Here is a 22158-nt window from a genome sequence, read left to right on the forward strand (position 1 = left end):
TCCTATACCATTCTTACAGGAGGGGAGAAGTAATGGAAGGAGCTCCACAATTCAGAATTGCTTCACTTCATTGTTCCACCTCTCCTAAGAGCAACACAGAAGTGAATCTGTTCCTCTCCCCTCCCCTCCTCTCTTTCTGTATACAATACAAAGCTTAGAAAGGGGAGGAGACCTTACTAGGGCCCTCTAACTTGGAAGACAGAGAAGGCTCCCTGAGACCTGTTCCTCACCTCCCCCTCCCTCAGTACAAGAGAATAGGTAAATGTAGAGCTGAAATTGTTGGGAAGTGGAGCAGAATTGGAGGAAACTGGGCAACAGTGGTTGCCTAGACTAAAAAATTATGCTAGTTTAACACTAAGGGACAGAACTGATTGGTAAGTTGGGTTATCATTGGCGGTTGGAACTGGGCAGAACTGATGCAAGGACTGGGGGAACAAGGATTGATTTAGAGATTGGGGACAGAACAAAGAAGACATATCTGGAATGAACCTGAGCCTTGGTGATTCCTGCATTACTCTGTAGGAGCCACAGGAACAGTAGGGCTAGATAGGGAAGCCCTGAGAGGGCTGTACCAGAATCTAGCAGCTTCTTATTCAAAATGCATCATCTCTAGCAGCACTGTCCCCTAGCTTTTGGCTGGTCATTTTTTCATTCCTGATTTATAGGGGAAGGCACCACCTATTGATACAACAATGGCAGGGTAGGCTTAGGAACATCTAGCTTGGTAGCACTATTACCCTGATATACACACATTGAGTACAAATCCAGCTTTTTTTAGTAAGGATTAAAAATTGTTCCCATCTAATAGATGTTTGGTAGCCATTGTATGAAATGAATTTGGTGAATCCCAGTTCTAACTCATATCACAAATTCAACAACACATTTCATTAATTGGCAGACTAAGCACAGAGCTTGAGTTCTTCATGAATGATGGAGGTTAAACTACCCCTGATGTCTACAGAGGATGTTTCCCCACAATGGACATGCTGTTGGATGGCTAGTGTATTTTGAAACTTGCCCTGATGCCACCCTGTAGAAAAGTAGTAGTCTTTAATAACCAAGGCCATATAAGCACTAAATTCACACAATTTAAAAAGCAGAATTAATGGCTGCATGCAAATCATTGACTGTTTTTCATAACATGTCACTCACAAGGCTTCACTAAATTATTATGTCTATACAAAGTTGGGGTCAGGTCTGCATATCCGGATTTTTTTTTTTTACATTTTGACCAGATTTCTTTATTTGGGACAACAAAGGATTTTTTCCCCTCTTCTTTGAGACTGGCAAGATAGCTCATGGGATTCCCAGCTTGTTAGGTTGAGATAAATGAAGATTTTTTTTCTTAAAAGAAAATGGGCTGCTGGGCCACAATTTCATAATTGTCATTGTCACAATATCTGTGGTGATCACTGGGTTCAATAAATACAGGCATACATGAGTAATAAGAACTAAAACATCAAACAAATTGTGCAACTAAAGGTAACCTCTGCAGTCCCTTTATCTGGCTTTAACCAACTGGTTACTTCCTGACTGAAGAAAGCAAGATTGAAAAGCTCAGTATCATCAACACATGCATGTACTGCATTCCCAGCCCCTTCCCTCAGAGTGCTAGCCTGGGGCGGGGGGCTGGCAACACTTCTGCCCCTTTAGCAGTGAGTTGTGGGGGGGAGGGGGAGGAAGCCTGAGATGGTACAGGCTAGGGTGGGGGGGGGTTACACCCCTTCCTAATCAGAGCATCCTGGTTGAGCCTAGCCATGTCCCCCTCCCCTTCAGCTCAGCACTATGGAGGGGAAGGGAGAGCTGCTTTAGTGCACTCTGGCTTTTAGCCTGAGCCACTGAAGACATGTGCCTGCATTTCTGGAATAAAAAGGAAATATCTATCCACCTCCAAATCACTTCAAGCTTTGCAGGTTAAACTAACCTGCAAAAATTGAATCAATTCATAGATTTCATAGACATTAGGGGCTGGAAGGGACCTTGTGAGATTGAGTCCAGCCCCCCTGCCAGAGTCAGGAAGTTTGCAGGGATCAGATGATCCCAGCAAGGTAAACATCCAAATAACTTTTGAATGAGTCCAGTGTAGGTGCTTGGGGGTGAGCTGGGGGGAGTCTGTTCTAGACCTTGGACTCTTGGACTGTAAAGAAGCTCTTCGTTGTATCAAGTCTGAATCGGCTTTCTAGAAGTTCGAGGCCGTTGGACCTAGTTATCCCCTGGGGAGCCCTGGTGAACAAGTGTTTTCCCAGATCTGATGGACCCACCGTATATACTTATAGGCAGCCACCAAATCTCCCCTGAGGCTTCTCTTCACCAGGGTGAACAGTCCCATGTCCCTCAGCCTCTCTTCGTAAGGAGAGGTTTTCGTCTGCCCACTTCGCAAGCTTGTCCAGGTTGTCCTGTATCCCCTGCTTGTCCTCCAGAATGATGCTTTCCCCCATGTTTTAGGATCATCCATGAAGTTTGCCAGTCTGTATCTGATGTCCAAATCCAGGTCATTAATTAAGATATTGAAGAGTACCAGTCCCAGCGTTGAGCCCTGGGGGACTCCACTAGTAACCTTGTACCATGTTCATTTTGTTCCTGTCAATTAGTACAATTTGGGTCCCACCCCAAAACCAGTTCCCCAGCCATTGGACCGTGAGATGGTCGAGGCCACAGGCTCAGGCTTTTTGAATGTCTGTCCCTAGCCCTTATGTTTTCATTTGTGTCCATGGGTACATTTCTTCTCTTCTCATAAAGAAGTGTTTGCTGCTTGTGTTCTGGAACAGATGGTTTCTTCCTAAGAAGACTGTACAGATTTGGGCTGTGATGACCAAGAGGATGATCAGGAGGCATGCATGTCATGTTGTCTTGTACTGCAAGCACATGCTTAATTACATTCAGTTTTTTACAAGCTGCTAGACCTAGGCACCACAATGAATGGCAGTTTGTATACTCTTTTTGTATATTGGGTGCTAGCAATGCATCTCCCTTTTACTGGTGTATTTGTTCCTTAATAGCCAGTTATTTTGATGTTTGTTGGACTTGCTTTTGGTCCCAATTTTAATTTTCTAAACTCGTGCTCTGGAAAAATATTAGCCTGAGCTCCAGTGTCCAATTTGTTCTTTGTACGTCCACTGACAAAATCCAGTCCCTCTCATTGATTTTTTTGATTCTACCACATCTATATAAAATTCTTCTGGTATGCTCTCAACTGTATGGATGTGAGGTTTTTGTTTGGGATCTACAAAACTTGCAAAAAAGGTTTCTTCTGTTACAGGTAAAGCAGAGCTTTCTAAATGCAGCACAAAGTTTAGGATTGCGTTGCCTTTCACGCTTGGTACATGTTTGCTTATTTGTTCTTTCTCTTTTAGCCATGGAAAATTCCACTCGGTGAAGTAGCTTCTTACCAATGGAAAACTCCACCCTATAAGGTGGCTTTTTCTGGTCACATACTTTCATGCCTACTGCATGGAGAACCCCTTTTGATATATTTAGCTCTGCAGCTTGAACCTTCACACTTTTTGCTGTTCTCCATATTTCAGTAGAGGCTTTTTCCTAGAAAAGACTGTCACCTCATAGTATTTCTTGTAATGCAGTGTCTGCAATGCCACAAAAATTAATCATATAATTAATTTTTTCAAGTTTCCAAAAGTACAGTTCGTTCTTAGTTTCTAAGGGCATGTGTAGGTGAAACAGAGCGTTTTTAAAAATACTGCTTCAATTTAGGGCCGATTAAACCCCTGTGTCATGCACATACCCTGCTGACTTTACCTGCTTCTGTGGCAGCAGAGAGGGGAGGGTGAGCTGCTGGTAGGCAGAGTGGTCCATGGGCTGCACGGTGGGGGGGAGCTGGTGCTTCCCTCCACAGCAGTGGCAGCCTCCCCAGGCAGCACCTGCACGCAGACACCTGGCTTGGGCGGTCCCGAGGGGCACTGCAGCCACAGAGGGAAGCACTGGGCCCCTGTGTAGCTCAGGCGTGCAGGTTCCAAGGTGGGGCAGGAGGAAAGATCAGGCTCACTGCTTTTCTTGGGCAGAGCCTCCTTTCCCAGGCTGCTGCCAGGCTGCCTGCAGGCTTTCCTGTGGAGCTGCACGGAGCTGGTGCTTCACTCTGTTGCTGTAGGGGGAACAAACTAAAACTCGTTGGAGAAGTTTGGAGTGACTTCATCTGAAGTGAGATTGCTTTAGATCAAATTGCTCCTTATCCACCTTGGAGTTTTAGTTTGCTGCATCCCAAGTCATTTAAGGCGCATTACACCACTGAATTTCCTACACCGGCTGGAATTAATGCACAATACACTGCTGAGGCGTGCAAACACCGACACCATTAAAGTGGTACAAAAGCATTTCGTCCACTTTAAAATGTTGTGCACACACCCCCCTCATTTCGTCTACACACGGCCTAGTTCAGTAACATACTGACCAATACTTTCTCCTGCACATAAAAAAAAAAAAAAAAAATACTTTGCGCATAAAAATTTTTGTCTTTCAAGGTTCTTGTTCTCTTTGGGCATTTGGAACTTATCAGATTTGGACTGTATTACACTTAACTGCATATTTTGGCCTTCTAAGATTAAGGTATTATGAACAGCCAGGTTTTCGTCCCCTATAATATATAAGAAGATAGATGATTTGATTTAATCATTTTTATCTTCTGCCCTTGTGGCTGATAGATACCACTCTAACCTGTTTCTGAATGCACTCCTGTTCTCTGATACATTGCCCAACATTAGAAGGGCAGGTGGAGGTTGCAAAACTTGCATGACTAACTGTTCTTTTACTTAAGTGTGCAGGCAGATCACTTACAGAGGCCTTTCTCCTTGCATCTCATTGCATCACTCCATTTTTTTCTCATTTGCCAACTTCTGTTTCAGTTTGGAACTCAAATTCTTTCGAGTCCTTTCTCATTTGCTATTCCTGACACCATGTAACGATCACCAGGTTCAATAAGCACAGGCATATATGAATGAGAAGAACTGAAACAAACGTTATTTGTGAAGCTATAAGTAACCTCTGCATACCCTTTGTCTGGTTCTAAATAGTTGGTTATTCTTTGACTGAGGGTGCAGGCAGACGTGATGGTTTGTTGCATGATAGGGCCCCTGAAGTGTTCTACAGCCATGCCCTTACAGAAGTGAAAGGCTGCAGAACACTTTAAAAGTGCCACATCACACGACAATATGACTCCTCATTGCATGAGAGTTCAGATGAAGTTGCTCCAAAGTGGAATGCCTTCATTAACTTGGGTCATTAACTTGTGCCAGGAGCAGGGCTAAGCTTAGAAGGGAGGGGAGAGAGTTCTGTCTGGGATTTTCTCAGCCTGCACTGGAGGGTTGGGTAGGTGGATTGAAGCTCTCTTGGGGTGTTGGGTCCAGAGGATAGCTGTAACTCATGGGACTTCATGCAAAGCACCATGAGTTACAGAGGAGAGTGCATGTATGTCAGCACCCTGAGGAACCATCTACTAATTGCCATATTTTGTAAATTAGAGATAATCACTAAATTATAACTTTTATCATTACTATGTCCATTTGGCTTCCAAAATAGGGGTTTGGACTAAAGAACCCAATTCAGATTAATTGATTATGGTGTGAGGCCATTCAGCAGTATACTGGATGCAATTAGATGTCTAGGGTTCTTTTATTGTGAAGGTAATGGGGTCAGGCATCAGAAATTAATATGGAAGTTGGTAAAGCGGAAGGCTGCCGTTTTAAATCCATCACTTTCATGTTCCTCCAGCTTTTGAACAATGTTAGACTGTTAAAGAACTTCTTTTTTTTTTATTTCCAAACATAATATAATGATCACAGGAAAAAAAAAGATATATGAAAACTTTTGAATTTTTCATCTTTGTGTATATATTTTTTCCATCGCAGGCTTCAGTTAAAGATAAATCTATTCCAGCAGAAATCCAGCTGAACTCAATGGGAGGATTTTCAACTTGCTTTTCTTTGCTAGAGTAAGGACAGCATGTCTTGAGTTTCCACAGAACCTGTTACTGAGAGAGTCCCAGATTGAACTGACCACTATTTTATGAGAGTAGTCATAGTGACCAGGTTCTACTTTTCAGTTTAAACTTCATATATGATTAATGTTAATTGCACATTTTGCATGCATTACTTTTTTCCTGCTGCTGAATTGGCTGTTGTTGCCTTTGATCGGGTTGGTAATACAATGTACTGCAATAGTTAGACAAGTGATCAGTTTGCTAATATAGAGAAGAGACAGAATCGGGTTGCTATGAGTTCTGAGTTTGTTTCTCTTGTTAAACGCTGAAAGGTCAGATAGAGTTTAACTACCATTGGCATCTTTGAAATATTGTAATAAATGCCAGAGCCAGGAGATTATTATTAATCCATGATGCAATTAAAAAATGTATAGCAGAAAAAGTAAACAGTTCTTTCTGTTAGCAAAAATGTTGCTTTTAAGGGTAAAATCCCCTAACAATATTGAACATACTTTCCCCATTCCCCCCTAATTTAGCCAAAAAATAACAAGTTGTTAACACTTTCTGGGGTTAAAATGAGAGAGATGTATAATGCCAATAACTTTAAAGGAAAATAATTGTTGACTTTTCAACCTCAGGAAACCAATTGTGATGGTGTTTTATTGGTAACTTTTTTTTACCAGAATTATTACCATTACTTTCAGAGCAATTTACACAGAATCTCATATACTACTTCAAAATTTTCCTTTTAAGTCTAATAAAGCACATTTGCTATTGAAGAAATCTGTAATATGTACAAGGAGTTCTTAAATCAAAAGCTTAGTATATTTTTGGATCAAATTCCTTATAGGCTCACATAATCAATAATTGATTTATTAACTGTATATGCTTTGAAAAAACAAAATCAGCAGTCCTGACTGACCTGTCTACTGGCAATTCATAAATAGTTGATGACAAAAATGAAAAGTATAACAGTAAAATGCAAAATCTAATGATCAAAGTATTGGGCACCTCGTATATCACAACTTGGAATAAATATATCACAGAATGTGTCATATCTCATTGACACTGCAAGACATAATGCCTTCCTGTGTTATCTAGCTAACTGCCAAGTCCACAAAGTTTATAGGCTGCTAAGATAATGTGCTGGTGGTAATCCACTTCAGTTGCAGAAATATGAAGTACTGTTGATATATATTTCCAGTTGGTTTATCTTCTGTTCTCAAGGGGATAGGATACTATTTCAGTTGTTCTAAAAGAAACCCAGACAATAAAAGGTAAAACATCAGGATAAATTATGCTAAATGGTGAGTAGACCCCAGAGGAAATCATGCTTCTGTGGTACAGTATTCCTCCATTAATCTTACAAATGTTACATCTAATGTTAATTCTCTAAAGTGGAAGCATTCAAAGATTCATCTGATCCATTTAATAATAGTTTTAGTGTTATGATTTTATCAAATTTGTACCTTCATAACTTACTTTTGTGGATTTGACACATTATACAGATTGAAAATCTTTTGGGCAACTACAGTTATTTTATTTTACAGAGTACAAATAACCTTGTAATTAAACCGCAAAACTTAACAAATAATTGCCAGCAAGCAATTACCATTCAATTAAAGAGTAATTACATGGTTATTTGTGCCCTGTAAACTAAAGCATTACTGAAATCAGTAATGCAATCAATATTTTAGCAGAAACAGGATGCTGCAGTGATGGACCTTTCAACCTGTGCTGATTAAATTGTCATCCAAATAACAGTTTCCTAGTTAAATTACCACATGTTTATTTCTCTTGATTAATATGTAAATTTACTTCTGATTCTAGTAAATTTCTTACATTTAAAGTACAAAAGTACAACACAATCATATAGTCATAGCTCAACAGTGATCTTGTGTAAGTTTCCCTTAATGAACTGTATTTTACAAACATCAATAAACCAGAAACTTAACTTGCTGGACAGAAGGATCAAACTGTCTTATAAATGATACAGCTGATCCATAATTTTATCAAAACTATGAAAATATCCTTATAGAAAAATCATTTCTAAAGGCTCTGTGATGATGCAAATTACCTTTTGGGCACAAACACCCTTAAGGTGTTTAAGGTCATTTGCATCATCACAAAGCCTCACAGGAGAGCTGGGAGACTCCTTATCAGCTAAGAAATGCCTGCCCAGGGAGTTTTCCATCTATTGACTGCTGTGTGGAATCCTATGAAATATGAACTTCCATTTCTACCCAGGAGAACTTTTATAATCTTTTCTCCAATGCCCGATGAAAGGTGTTTGTGCCCAAAAGCTTACAATTAAAGGTATTTTTTAGTAAAAACATTGTTGGTCTAATAAAAGATATCACCTCTATCATGAGCCCTGATTGCTTTTTCCTCTAGACCAATATGGCTACAGCCTGGATACCTAAAATATAAATAGGCATTTTAATATATATATTAATTAACAGTTCCTTGTTACTTTATCACATAATCTTAAACCACCAAAAGTATTTAAATACACCCTTCATAAAAGTTCCCTTCCAAACATTTCCTCATTTTCTGCTATAGTTAATGCCTTTTTGGTGGAAGTTGAATGGCTGACCATGTTCTACATATAATAGTATAATCAGAGTCTTTTGTCATCCTTAACTGATCTTAGTAGGAAATAAAACAAAAGTATTGAAGTCAAAATTTGAAGCTGAACTATCAAGTAGAAAATTCATTCCTTTTCAATTGAATCTGTTAACTATTCTAAGTGATTTCCTATATTTAAGATGTTATCCTTAGTTTTCCAAAAGTATTTTATTATATACCAATGAGGTGTAGTTCCAAAGAAAATTTGGTAAAGGGTACTGAAACCATGGTCTGGAGTATTTGAAGATGGCTTCCTTCAAACTGTAAAACATTTAAGACAATTTAATAAATTGAAATGTGTAAACTATTTCATTGGACCTGGAACCTTTGTGGCTAGTTTTCTTTCATTTATGTTATTGAATAAGAAATGCTCAATATAATAATTGGACCTGATTCTGAAATTTTTAAGTTTAAACCCCTCCCCCAAAAAATGTATCTTCTCTTGACTTGTAATCATGTCTTTTTAACTTTACCACTAATCCTTCTTTTTCTGTATCCTGTTTTCTGTGTGCAAAAACTAATCTATAGCACATATAGTACCACTGTAAAAAAAATTGCAGTAAACAATAAGCAATTACTTATTTAGAAGAAAGTTATTTTGTAGGTACCTGTACCACCTATATTTAGGACACTGCAATGTGAGCAAAGCCTTTTATTACTGACCAATAAGAAAACAGTTTTTTACTCTTGCTTCTGTATGCTTTTACTCAAGTGAAACGGTCAAAGGAAAATGAGGAAAACCAGAGGATAAAGTAGACTGGGGAGCTAAGATTAAGAAAAGCAGTATTAAAATGCCATCTCTGCTAACTGTAGAAGTTCATAAAATCATGGATAGGCCTCCACAAGAGTGAGGTTTGTAAAAATAAATAAATCTTGGGCTTCCTTTTGTATTTGCCCTCTGGTTTCTAAACCTTTTATTGCTCACTTGGATTGTATTTTCACCATTTTTTTCCATTGTGATAAAGATTAGAATGTTTTCAGAAAAAGAAAGCTGCAATTCCCACATAGTGTTCTGACTTTGGGGTCTTCAAGGAAAATACTAAATATTATGAAAGTTAGCAATACTGAAATGCCTTTATGGGCTACACTAGGATTAATAGAAGAAAATAGTAGTTTTTAGAAGAAACAAAGAAAATATACTAGACTAGACCTGTTTTTAATGGAAAATCAGGTTTCTTGAAACATTTTATTCAAAAGTGTCTGTACTGAATGGAAAATCTTGATTTGTATATATAAAAATGCTTTAAAATTAATATTTTGATTTGAGAAGTAGTCTTCTCCCAGGTGATAAGACTTTAATAATGTATCAGTGGCAATGCAGTCTGACACGGAAGTATGTTCTACAGGGCAGCTATAGCAGAGACTATGCTATAGTATAGCGTCTGAAGAAGTAGGCTGTTGTCTACAAAAGCTAATGCCTCTCTGAACTAATTAATCTCATCCAGCCCTGCCTTGTGTCATTAGGGGAGAAAAAAAAGCATGGACTATGTCTCCCATAAGGCACTGTGGTTGGGCAATGGCATTAGAGAATATAGTTTCAGTTTTGATTCTTTACTGGAAACTTGAATTTTTATGTAAATTAAAAAAAAATTTGCCCAGTAACTAATATCAGTATTGCAATCTATTTCACTGTGGAGTGCTGAATGAAACCCCTGAGGACTGGGGGAAAACATTATAACCAATCTAAACAAAATAATAAAAGACACGCAAGTTTTCAAGCATTGGGTATGTTTTTCCAGATTTTCTGACAGTGGAATTTAAATCTTTGACATGAGAGAGAAATAATTTTAGCCCACTTTTCACTGTGGAAAACTTTGGCTGTGATTAGTATTGTCTAATTCCCAGCCAGGAAGTTGAAGTTATTTCCATACAAACATGCTGAATGCCTTTAAAAAAAAAACCTATATGAAATTGGACAGATATTATATGACTGAACATGAATCAGTTATGAATAGCAGCCAGACTTTTAGTTTTTAATTTAAATTTTGGTATTAAAATAGAGAGAATTTTATTGACACTACTGTGAAGGAAGGAATAGTAACACTGCAGTCAAAGTCACAACCCTCTAAAAAGGATCAGAATCAGGAGATCTATCCATTTTTTCTCTATTTCTCTGTCTATATAGATCTTATAGACTAGCTAAAATAGATATATGTGGACATGTCTACATGTGCTATAACTATGCATGAAACTCCAGAACAATAAACTCCAGAAATTTATTGCTTCTGAGCATGCAATTTGAATGTGTGCCCAGGAGCAAAAAGCTCTGGACTTTATTCACACACAGACTATTGAACTGGGTTGGAGCAGCCCTGGTTGCAGGAGGCCCAGGGGGGTCAGCCTGCAAGCCTGGGGGGTGCTCCTTCTGGCTCAGTGTGGGCTAGCCAACTGTATGTGCTGTGGAGGGGCTTGCTACACATGTGCTGCTGCAGAGGTTTTTACAGCAGGTTAGTAGTTGTATTTACAAGTACTCTCCTGCTGTGGAATAAATTAATTTTCTCTAGCCTAATATAGGTGCACATATAGATGTCAAGATGTTTATTGTGCAGGTTATTGGTTATCTGGACACTAACTGTCTCATGTAGGTACTCTGTGTGTCTATATACATATACATAAATACAAACACTTATAGACTATCTAAAGAGGATATACGTGTGCATCTGTAGGCTATAAGGTACACATCTACCCTGTCTTCAGCATCAGGTCGTAGAGTACATTGCATAGTATTGTTGCATGTAGCAATTCTGTGCAACAATATGTGCAACATTACTATGCAGTGTACTCTAGGGCTTGATATGTGGTGTCCTTAAAAAAATCACATTGTCTTAACTGTTTGTAAAAGCAGTGACCATAAAATCAAAACATCTGAAAGTGTAAGGTCCCCTCTATATCTTACAAGTATTGTACAATTAACTGATTAACTGTGCAAATACCTTAAGATCAGCTGCATCTGTAAGGAACTTATCACACCATACAAAGCTCCAGCCAGCTATAAAGTTAGATCTTGAAAACACGTCTGAATTTTATAGTTGGTTGTTATTGAGTTTTAATTTGCAAGTGTAGTGGAAGTCTCATCAGCTGATGCGGAACCTATATGTAGGGATGCACCATCCTCAGAGTAAAACCCTTGGGCCTGATAGATCACAGCCATTGTGATCCCCAAGGCTCAGGGGTTCATGAAACTCTTGGGCCTGGGGGATTATGGCTGCTTTGATCCCTTAGCCCCAGAGGTGTATGGAGCCCTCTCTCAACTGAGGGGCTCCCAACCATGGGAGCTTGCTTCTTGCTGGTGCAGGGAGAGCTGAGGATCAGGCTTCCCCTGCACCAGCAATAAGACTAAATGAAATCTAATGTGCAATCCCACAATCATGCTTCTTGCCATACAGAGGTGGCATGGCAAGAGATATGATTGTGTAGATCGTGCATTATGTACCACTGCACCTTTTCCTGCATCTGTAGAGGGAGTTTAAGGGTCAAATCATGTTCAAGTTACTCATGTGAGTATCCTTTTGAGGTCAGGAGACTTATTTATATGAGTGTTGAGGAAATTTTTTTTGTTAATTATTTTTTCACTGTTTGTGATATTTATTTACCATTTGCATTTTGTATAGCTTAGTAAATGACAAAGACTTAAGAGTTTCATTTTGCTTGTGCTATTTATGTAGCAGACACTACTGGGGAAGCTTTTAAGGGTTATAACCAGTAAACACTTACTACTCATGTAAGTCAAAGATAACCTATCCCCATCTCCAGTGATGAAATAATCTCTTCTCAGTATCGTTAATTTAAAATGTTTTTCTTAAAAGGCTGTTGATTAATATTAGTTATGTAAAACCTTTTATAGTACAGGAAGTCCTCAGACTTATGACACAATTGGTTCCTGAAAACTGCGTCTTAAGTTGAAATGTTGCAACTCAGAACCAGTTTTCTCATAAGAAACAATGTTATAAATGGGGATTTGTTCCTGAACCAAGGCCCGATACCCTACTTTCACCAAAAGTACCCCAGAATTTTGTACTCGATCAATTATACATGAGTAATATAGCTACATTAATGTATTCATATTGTGAATAGCAATCATTTTGATTTGGAAGGACTTCTTTGAGGTGACTTTGCTGGACTTTTTGAAAGGTTCTTGGCTGGAGGCTTCTCAGGAGTCTTGGCTGCAGGTTTTTCTGGAGTCTTGTTTTGCTTTCTTAAAGAAAGTGTCCGAGGAAGTTTGGACAGATGTTACCCAGGGAGATGAGCGACGCAGCGAACTTATTCGCTGTTGTGGCATTGCATCGGATCAAGCGTTGTAAGTCGAAATTGACATCATAAAGTTGAAACAGGGTGTCAGTTCATAAAAGTTGTAAGTGTGAAACATTGTAACTCGAAACATTTAAGTTGTGGACTGCCTGTATATGAGATTGAGATGCTAAATTTTGTAAGAATCCTTCTGAGAATTTTCTATGACTATCAGTCAGTATAGTTAGTATTTTCAGTTGATTTGTTTTTATGGTTTGTCAGAGGGACTAAGGATGCTAGTCAGGCATCTTTGTGTAAAACTATTTTAAGTAAAAAATAACAATTTAATTTTATTTAACAAAACCTAAATTCTAAGTCTGATGTTACCTGACATGAAAGAAAAATGTAATATACTCTGATAAATTATTATAGGTGGTCTAGTCATTGGGTGATAGAAATATAAGGTGTAGTATATCACAATAATACATGCATATGTCAAGAGATGCCATTGTACAAGCTGCGTTTATGATTTGTAAAAAAAAAAGGAAAAAGTACTAATAGTGTAGTAGGCTAAGATTCTCATTGAAACTGAAATAGTAGGAAAGTTTTGTCAGACTTATGATATAGTAGTAGTAGCAATACTGAAATTCTGGAGATAGTATTATTTTACAAATTACTAGGTATATATATTTGCACATTAATATTATTTGCTGGAGCAAAAAGCCACAGAAAAAATGTGTCCAAATTTTGTGTGTAATACTTTGGTTTTTTACTCTGTGGTGATTATCATATGGTCCAAAGACTCTGGACTTTGCAGTTGATTTTACTTTATAACTGTATACTGATATAGCTCCCTCAGAGCATGAATGAAATGGAAAAGGCATTGAATAAAATGAAGTATAAAACTGCCTGAAACCAAGGTAAAAGAGGAGGGAGAGGGTTTATAGACAAAATAATAAAGCAAAGAGAAAATATTATGCTACTTTGATGCACAGCAAAACAAAATAACACTAACACATCATGTGAAAAATGAACAGGTTAATGGTACCTCTGTGTAGTGTTGCTGGAAGTTGTCTTCATTTAAACACAGAGTTTGTCCTACATTGATGAAGTGCTTTGCCACTGCAAAGTTGATAGAGTGAGGCTTAACTTAAATTTCTTTGTGAACCCGAAGTCATTTCTGGAAATGATCTCTATTTGAAACTCGTTCATTGTTGCAGCAAGTTATTTAATACAATGTTTCACACTAGTTTGTCAAAAGCTCTATTATTCATCTGAGTAAAATGTATTTTTACCAAAGAGAAGTGGCAATATCTTTCCAAACATTAGAAAGTTATATTTTTTTAATAGTTGGCTTGGGAAAGAGTTGCTTCTAATGTCTTTATGCTCTGTAAATCTTTGTACTGTTATGAAAGCCACAGAATGATGTGCATATACCAAAACTGTATTAAGGAAGTAAGTCAATGCAGTAAATAAACATACAGACCTTTTTCTTTAATCTATGAATTAAAATTTGCAACAACAATTCATAAACTGCACAAGCTAAAATGAATAATGTGAGAAGTTGATAGGTTAAGGTAACACTGTTAGCTTAGCACATGCAGAACAACAGTCAAAAGCACTAATCAATATATAAGGAAGGGAAGTCAAGCTTGAAAAGGCCATGAGTTGAATTACTGCAACCACTTAAAGAGTGGTTTATAATATACCAGGTAACAAGGGGTGGGGGAATTACCTCAAGGAGTACATATTGCATTCAAAGGTTTCAGTTTTTAGGAGATATAACTTTCAACCTGTCCAGATCCAAGTGTGTGACACTGACTTCAGAAATAATATGTGTTACTGAAGTATCTACATTTGTGTACCTTAATAGAAACATCAGTGTTACAGATGGGGACATAGAGAAACAGGGGTTGTGACTACTTCAAGTCAGTAGCACAGTAAGGATTAAGTATGCAGAATTCTTAATTCTATTTCTATTTATTTTTAACATTCTCTTACCTCTTTAGTCCTACTATTCATTCATAATATATGACTTTGGGAGCATGATTTTGTATATGTTACTCAATATTTCATTGCTGGATCATTTGAGTACAGTACAATGATTGTTACGTGTTTTACTTGTCTCCTAGGGAAGAATGTGTCTTTATACATTTTATTCTAGTATCATTGATGGATTGTGTTTTCTGTATAGATCAATAGGCAAGGTAGTAAGCAAATGTTTCAAAAGGAAAATACATTTAAATTTATCCTCTTACTTCATCAGCTCACGACCAGGAAGACCCCCCAAGCGTTCTCTGGGAGTTGCAATTCAAGAAAATGCACGTCTTCTGCCCCATGGAGTCCCAGGCCTCTTATCACCAGGACTTATCTCCCCGACAGGTAATAAAATCCATCAGATGATCAGCCTCATCTTTTCATACTGCACAGCAGTTGAAATAAACTAATATTGATCTAACTGCCTTGTCCTTCAGGGCTTTTCAAGCTTTACCAGAGGTTACATTATTGGATTTTTTTTGAGTATTCATGAAAAGTGCAGTTTGTTGCTGTAGTGACTAAAATCCAATGTATTTGTAATTTAGTTATTTATTAGTTGTAATTTCCTTACATTAAGTTCCATTAAATATTTTATTTAGTGAAAAAAAAAAAACTCTGGGAAAATGAACCATTGTCAGAGTCCTTTAGCATGCATTTCTTCTATTCTGTCAAAAGTATCTTTTTGTTCTTGCTAATATATATGCTGTAATGTCATTAGGTAGGCTAGAGAGATATAAAAATGGTTATGCTAACTATAGAAATGCTTGCGGAATGGATGAATAAAACCCACTGGATGGGTTTTCTTATTTTAGCATTTTTCATTTGTCATCATCATAAACTAATGGTATAAATACCACATGATGACTATAAGTACACCCAAAATATTGTCACCGAAAGTGTTTTGCTTTTACTTATTTAGTAACACAATGTAAATTAAAAACATGAACAATTTCAGTGAAGCTAAGCATTACTATTGCCAAGAGCTGACATACGATAAAGATGTGTATGTTAACTTGCTAATAAAGTCAAAGGCACAACAACTTAATTAACAAACCAATGACTTAAATATTCATTAGCAACCACAAAATTCATAGCATGCAGCACTATGCAGGAAACATTTATACATGTGCTGTTATGGGCTACAAATGAAGGATCCTTCTAGCCTTGAACCCACCAAGTGGGTTAAGGGATTGGCTACAGCATAATGTCTTAGGCCTTGATCTGTACCACCTTATACAAGTGGATGACTGCACTAAGCCTCATTGACCTCAGTGGGGCTTTATGTGGCTACAGCTGTCCATCCATCTGTAAGAAATTGCAGAGGCAAGTCCTTAAATCCACCCACCCTGACCATGCAGTGAGTGGGAAATGTGGTAATGATTTCAGTTACCGTGATCCACTGAGAAACAATAACCTGTGTAACATGGAGGCAGAAATGACCTCGAGCAATATTAGCGACATTAATAATTATTTCAAATCAAGTAGTTGAAATTTGAAAATTTTTGCTAGATTCAAACACTAGTTGGCTCTACTCTGTTACCTAATGATGATAATATGCAATGAATAATTCATTTATGCAGTAATGAAATTCTAGAAATATGCATCCATTCTGAATATCATTTTTTTATAAAAACATGTTTTTATTATTAAGATGTTTTAAATAGTGTTTTTGTTATGTTCCCAGACTCAGATTTTTCATACGTTCAGTGTTATCCATATTACCACTAGTGGGGGAAAAAAGCAAGAGAGGCAACTGGCATTGATATACTGTTATCAAAGTACACAATATCGTCCATTGCTTTAATGGTACGTTTGTAAATAGGGTCTGAAGTTATAGAATGAGCATAGTTATGTAATTTGGGAAGTGTTTTATGAGTTGAAGTGCATTGTATATACAATAAGATATCATTCAAATGACTTGTAAATTTTCATGAAATATTTCCCCCAAGAAAATGACTAAACTTGCTTTAAAATAAAAAAGGTTTTATTGATTTACTGGAGTTCTTTTAAAATGCTGAAGATATTTAACAAAATAGTAAAAATTAAAGTGAATTTAAAAATATTTCTACTAGGATATTACTCAGAATTCTAAACAGAAAATGAGTACTGGTACAGGTCCTTTGGGAAGAGGACCTTTATAGTCATGGCATTCTCTACTCTATTTAAAGAGAAGTACTATAGAACAAAACAAGGGTACAGAATGGCTCTAACAGAAGACTGGTTTCATAGGAATTTCTTCTTCAACTAAAGGAAGCAGAGACAGCTGCTGCTTCTTACCAAACCTTAATTACTTGGAAAAGCTGCATCTTATTTTGTAAAGAAAAAGCAAGCTTTGTCTCAAAGGAAGGAAAGAAAAGTGCTGCAAGAGCCACTTCCAAATTCACTTGGGATTTGAGATATGTGCTTCTATGAGATACTTGGGATACAAAATTTATTTATATGTTTATACATGCTTACTATTAATTAGAAAATTGACCAACTTCTAGGCTCACTGTACATGGCCTTAGTAATTGGCTTCTATTTTTATCTGAACTAAAAGCAATACATTTCCATGCTTCTCAAAGAAGGAAGACTTTTTAATATGACTTTGTGTGATGTATTGTAGACTGGAACCAAGGATTTACTACACTCTTTCTTCCCAGCAGAATTAATTGGGAAGTGGTGGCAAGGTAGAATCTTTATACACTAATGCCCTTTTAGCATCAATGTGTAAGACAAGAAGCAATGGTCTCAAGTTGCAGCAAGGGAAGTTTAGGTTAGATATTAGGAAGAATTTCCTTGCTAGGTGGGTGGTAAAACACTGGAACAGGTTACCCAGAGAGGTGGTGGAATCTCCATCCTTGGAGGTTTTTAAGACCTGGCTAAGCTTTGGCTGGGATGATCTAGTTGAGGATAATCCTGCTTTGAGCAGGGGGTTGGGCTAGATGATCTCTTGAGGTCCTTTCCAAATCTAATTTTCTATGATTCTATGATTTTCTATTCTTTCTGTTTCTTGTTAGGCTGCAGTATAACTTGCCTTTCTGGGTCTCTTTTTCCTCTGGGTTCTTTAGCTCTACCCTACCCCACCCAAGGACCATCTCCACTTAAATAATCTAGAGTAGACCTTGAGCTTTTCCCTTTTGTGATGGAGTGACCACACGTGTATTTTAGATGGAATATTTGGAAGTTGTTATGCTTAAGTGTCAACATGCTCTGAGAATAAACATGTTAATTCATGTTAGGACTCAGCATGGAAAAATTGAATTGCACATCAGCAAGGATGGCATGATCTGTACCTTCATATTATTTCCTTTTAATCCACCCTTGTTTAATGATCTACCAGTTCAAATTACAGCATTCTCTTTCAGCCAGTCTGCCAGTTAGATGGATAGGTCCTAAGGCATTGCTGCTGTGAGCTATGGAGTTCACAGATCAGTCTTTGGAGGGTATTATAGAGTAGCAGGGGTATTAGATCAGGAGATTAAACATATGGCCCTCTGGCCTGTGTGGCTCCTTGCAGACCAGGGAATTCGGAGGCAGGAGTCCCAACGGGGGCCAGGTTGTGCTGCAGAATCCAAGGTTATACGGCTTGGGCATAGGTGTCAGCAACAGCGCTTGCTCCGAGACACCCCCACTTGTTCTCTGGCTGCTTTGCCTGCCATTGTTCACCCCATGGCCAATTGATTTGCCACTTCTGCTACTGCCTCCATTGCTGGCCCCACCACCACTGCCCCTAATGATGCTGCCACTAGTCTGCTGCTGACAGGTCCATATGTGGTCCGTGACAAGCTCTATTGACTGAACCCAGCCCAGCAGGCAGGTTCAATGTATATTATGGGGCTGTTGTTGTTACAGTTTTGCAGACAGAGTCCTCTAGTGGAGACTTGGCATATGGTGGCAGTTGGGTTTTTTCTGCCATTTTTGCTGTACAGTACCTGGTCCCTGAACAATAAGATCTGTCAGCAGACTCCCTCTTTTCAACATAAATGCGTCAACACTGGGCATTTGCTGGCAATGGCAACTGTGGGGAATATTCTTTTTATACCCTTAGCTGGCTTTGCATTACTGGAAATATTTGGACTGCAGACCAAGACTAGCAGCTTCCTCCAGACTTCAGTGTGGTCCAGTACTGTAAAATATGCTATCTTAATCATCCACTATAAGTTTAAACAATCATTTTCATATAATAAACAAGGTGTTGTACTAGGCCTGCTACATTTCCCAGTGCACTGGAATTTCTTAGGTAGAAAATAGTACACCATGGAGAATTGGACTATAACTTTCATATATGCACAAGAAAAAATTGTAAAGGGGACCCTGAATGAAGTTTCTTCCTTTTCATATACTGTATTTACTTAAATAGATGACCCTGATTATAAGACACCCCCTCAATAACTAGATTCTATTTATGGAAAATTTACAAATTTGTTATAATTTTCCAGGTATAGAATCTAATTATTGGAAGTTTGCCTTGAATTTCCCCCTTTCCCACTGCTGCAGCAGGGAAAATAAATCTGGGGCAGTCTCCTTCAAGCTTCTTCCCCCTGCAGCTGCTCCCTCCCCCTTTATCATCCGAGCCTGCTCTCTCTGAGCACGTGGAAGTAAAAAGCAAATTTGAAAACACTGACCTTGAATTTAAACATAGCTATAGTAATTCGTATATAGTACCCATAGATCTAGTTCATCCAGAATTGGTGCATATGACCTTTTTTAAAGAATATGCTGCAACTTTTAGCATAGGTACTCCATAAATACCCCTTTAAGGAGCACTTTGGCACCTCCTTATACAAACTTTTAATTTTTTTTTATTTTTAGGAAAAAAAATTTCTGTCCAAAGGCCAAATCAAGCAAATCAATTCCCAATATGTGAGTCATTGAAGAACTATATGTGGCCCTACTACCAGCAAACATCCTCTAACACTGCCTTGGGTTTCAGATGCTTCCAAGTCATTTGGCGGGCATCCTATGTGCAGGCCTAAGCCTAGAGGCTTGGGGTTCGGATGCCCCTGGGTTTCACTTGCCCTTAGCCATATGGCCACAGGAGCAAGCTAGGGAGAAATCTCCCATTTCCATAAAGTTGGCATAAAGCCTAGATCTTTCCACTGGAAGTGAAAGTGGGAGACTAACTATGCATTATCTCAGCCAGGGTACTACCCCTTGCCAGAAAAGTGGTTATTCCATGCTAGTAGGAAAATTATGTTAATGGTCATGGTATTTCCCTTATACAGTACAAACTATGCATGATATTAATCCAAAGCCAAAAGGCTCGTGATTTTACCATACAGTTCATTGGGCCGGGCCTCACTTAAGGCAGCAGTGTTTCAAGCTGTGGTGACCCCACAGCTCAGCACTGCTCATAATGTCTGTGTACTTCAGATGCTCCCCCGCAAAGGATCCACGTGATAATTAGCCCCCCACTTACGACTGAAACTGGGAGTTATTGTCATTGGGATCCTCCAAAAATTTATATGGAGATGTGGCACAGGGCATGGTCCTGTTTCACCTCATGGAGGGCAGGGCCACACTAATCATGAGAGAGAGGCTAAGAGAGGGGCTGAAAGAGGGATTCTGGGTGAATTGTTTGGGTCCCCATTTGGTGATGTTTGTCAGACATTTAAGGCTGGTGAAGAAACAGGAATCATGGAAATGGGAAAGAAAGGTGCAGCTTAGCTATGGGAGTGAAGAGGAAGTCAAAATGTATACAGTGTAGTGGTTCACCATAACTAAAAATATTTGGTGGTGAGGGAATGAATGTAATGGGCACTACCATATATCTTGCACTAACCTATCCTTGTGGTAGAATCCCATCAGCATTTTTGGCACCAGGGGAGGTTGTCATGGTGTTTAGAATGTTCTGCCTGTTCAATTGATATGTTTTTTGGAATAATTGAGTTCTGCTCAGTCAATATGATTTGGAACTGATTTGGCTGATTTCACCTGGAACACAAAATATATTATTTAAAAACATTTTTTTTGGCACCAGGGAGCATGTCAGAGATTGCTCTGGCCTCTCCAAGTGCCAACCTGATATTGCAATACCTTGAGGCCCACTGCTCCTTTCCTCCTGGGGGAGCTACTGTATATTTTTTGTAAGGGACATTTACACTCACAGTTTCCATCAGCATGCTTGTCCCATATGGGCCATATATTTTATAATTATGCTCAGTATTGGCCGTGTGGCTGGCCAGTAGGGGATGCTCCTGTGTTGAGCCATCCACCTCACTGTGCCCAACCACCTTCCAGGCTCTGAGTGCCTCCCTGGGGGTGCCTCGCGTCTGGCCAACCCCCTTCCTGGAGCACAGCTGCCAGCCTGGGGGTAACGCCGCCACCACCACCCAGGGTCTGGAATGATCTTCCTGCACCCTCTGGGAAACAGAGGCCTAGTAGACTTTGAGGGTACTTGACCCACTACAAAAACTTGGGGTGCTTTCCTCAGTCTGAGGCACAAATAATGGTCTTCCTTAGTCAGCTAAACCAAGGGGACCTCAGGGAATAATCTAGATCCTCTCCCAATAAGTCTCCCATGCTAGGTACAAAGGAGAACTTTATTGGTTACAAGGAGTAGGTTTGGAAAAGGGTATAAGGTAAAGCAAAATCAGAGAAATACCTTAGAGAAAACGGTGACATGGTAGCCTTTGATTATGCATGTGTGTTATTGCAAGCTATATATCTAGTTAGATCTCAAGTGGCTTACTCACAAGTATCATCAAGAGGCAGGTGGAGATTTCCTCTGGAGGCAAGCAGTTCATTGACCATGAGTTTCAAGAAAGAGAGAGAGTTTCAGATGGTTCAGCTTCTCTGTGAATTTTCATCATGGCTACTGCCCCTCCTCATGAGCAGTCTTTCACTTATATAGCCCTTATGACTTCATTTACCTGATCCCATGAAGACCAGCAACTGTTGGCTGCCAGCCAACCAATTTGAAATGCATCACTGGTTATCGGGTAGATTGACAGGGTTTTTAGCCCCTTCTCAGTCATGTTGGCATTGCTTAGAACAATAGGGAGCTTAAACCCCCACCCAGCTATGTGGTGCCAGTCACATAGGCAGAGGAAGCAGGTTTTCCCCTCCCTCAGGAATGTATGCAGCTTGGGTTACAGTTCAGGGTTACCAGAAGCCATTGGGGCAGTGGTGTCTGCCCTTTTCAGTGACCATGGTAACCAAATCGTCAGAGAGCCGAGTTTGGGGAGAGACAGAGATGGTATTCTGCCACAGGCTGTATTTACTCATCCTCATAGTTGGTTTGGCCTCAGTTTAATGATAAATAATGTATTTAATGAGATTTCCTTGTATGCAATTTTAAGAGGAGGGGCTTTTTCCCCCATGCTGATTGGGGGTAATAACCTCATCTTGTATTCAAG

The 22158-nt window shown here is 38.8% G+C and overlaps 1 protein-coding gene across 6 annotated transcripts in view; it reads left to right on the plus strand.

Moving 5' to 3' along the window:
• Window positions 1–22158, plus strand: part of DACH2 (dachshund family transcription factor 2) — a 547922-nt gene that overhangs the window by 278280 nt on the left and 247484 nt on the right. For all 6 annotated transcript variants that reach the window (XM_090060531.1, XM_090060534.1, XM_090060533.1 and 3 more), the window contains exon 2: window positions 15048–15163. In XM_090060531.1, coding sequence (XP_089916657.1) covers window positions 15048–15163 — 116 coding nt within the window. The remainder of the gene's footprint in view (window positions 1–15047; window positions 15164–22158) is intronic.

This window comes from Crocodylus siamensis, chromosome 8, assembly GCF_052110815.1.
Source record: "Crocodylus siamensis isolate JL-2025a chromosome 8, ASM5211081v1, whole genome shotgun sequence".
Classification (NCBI taxonomy): domain Eukaryota; kingdom Metazoa; phylum Chordata; order Crocodylia; family Crocodylidae; genus Crocodylus; species Crocodylus siamensis.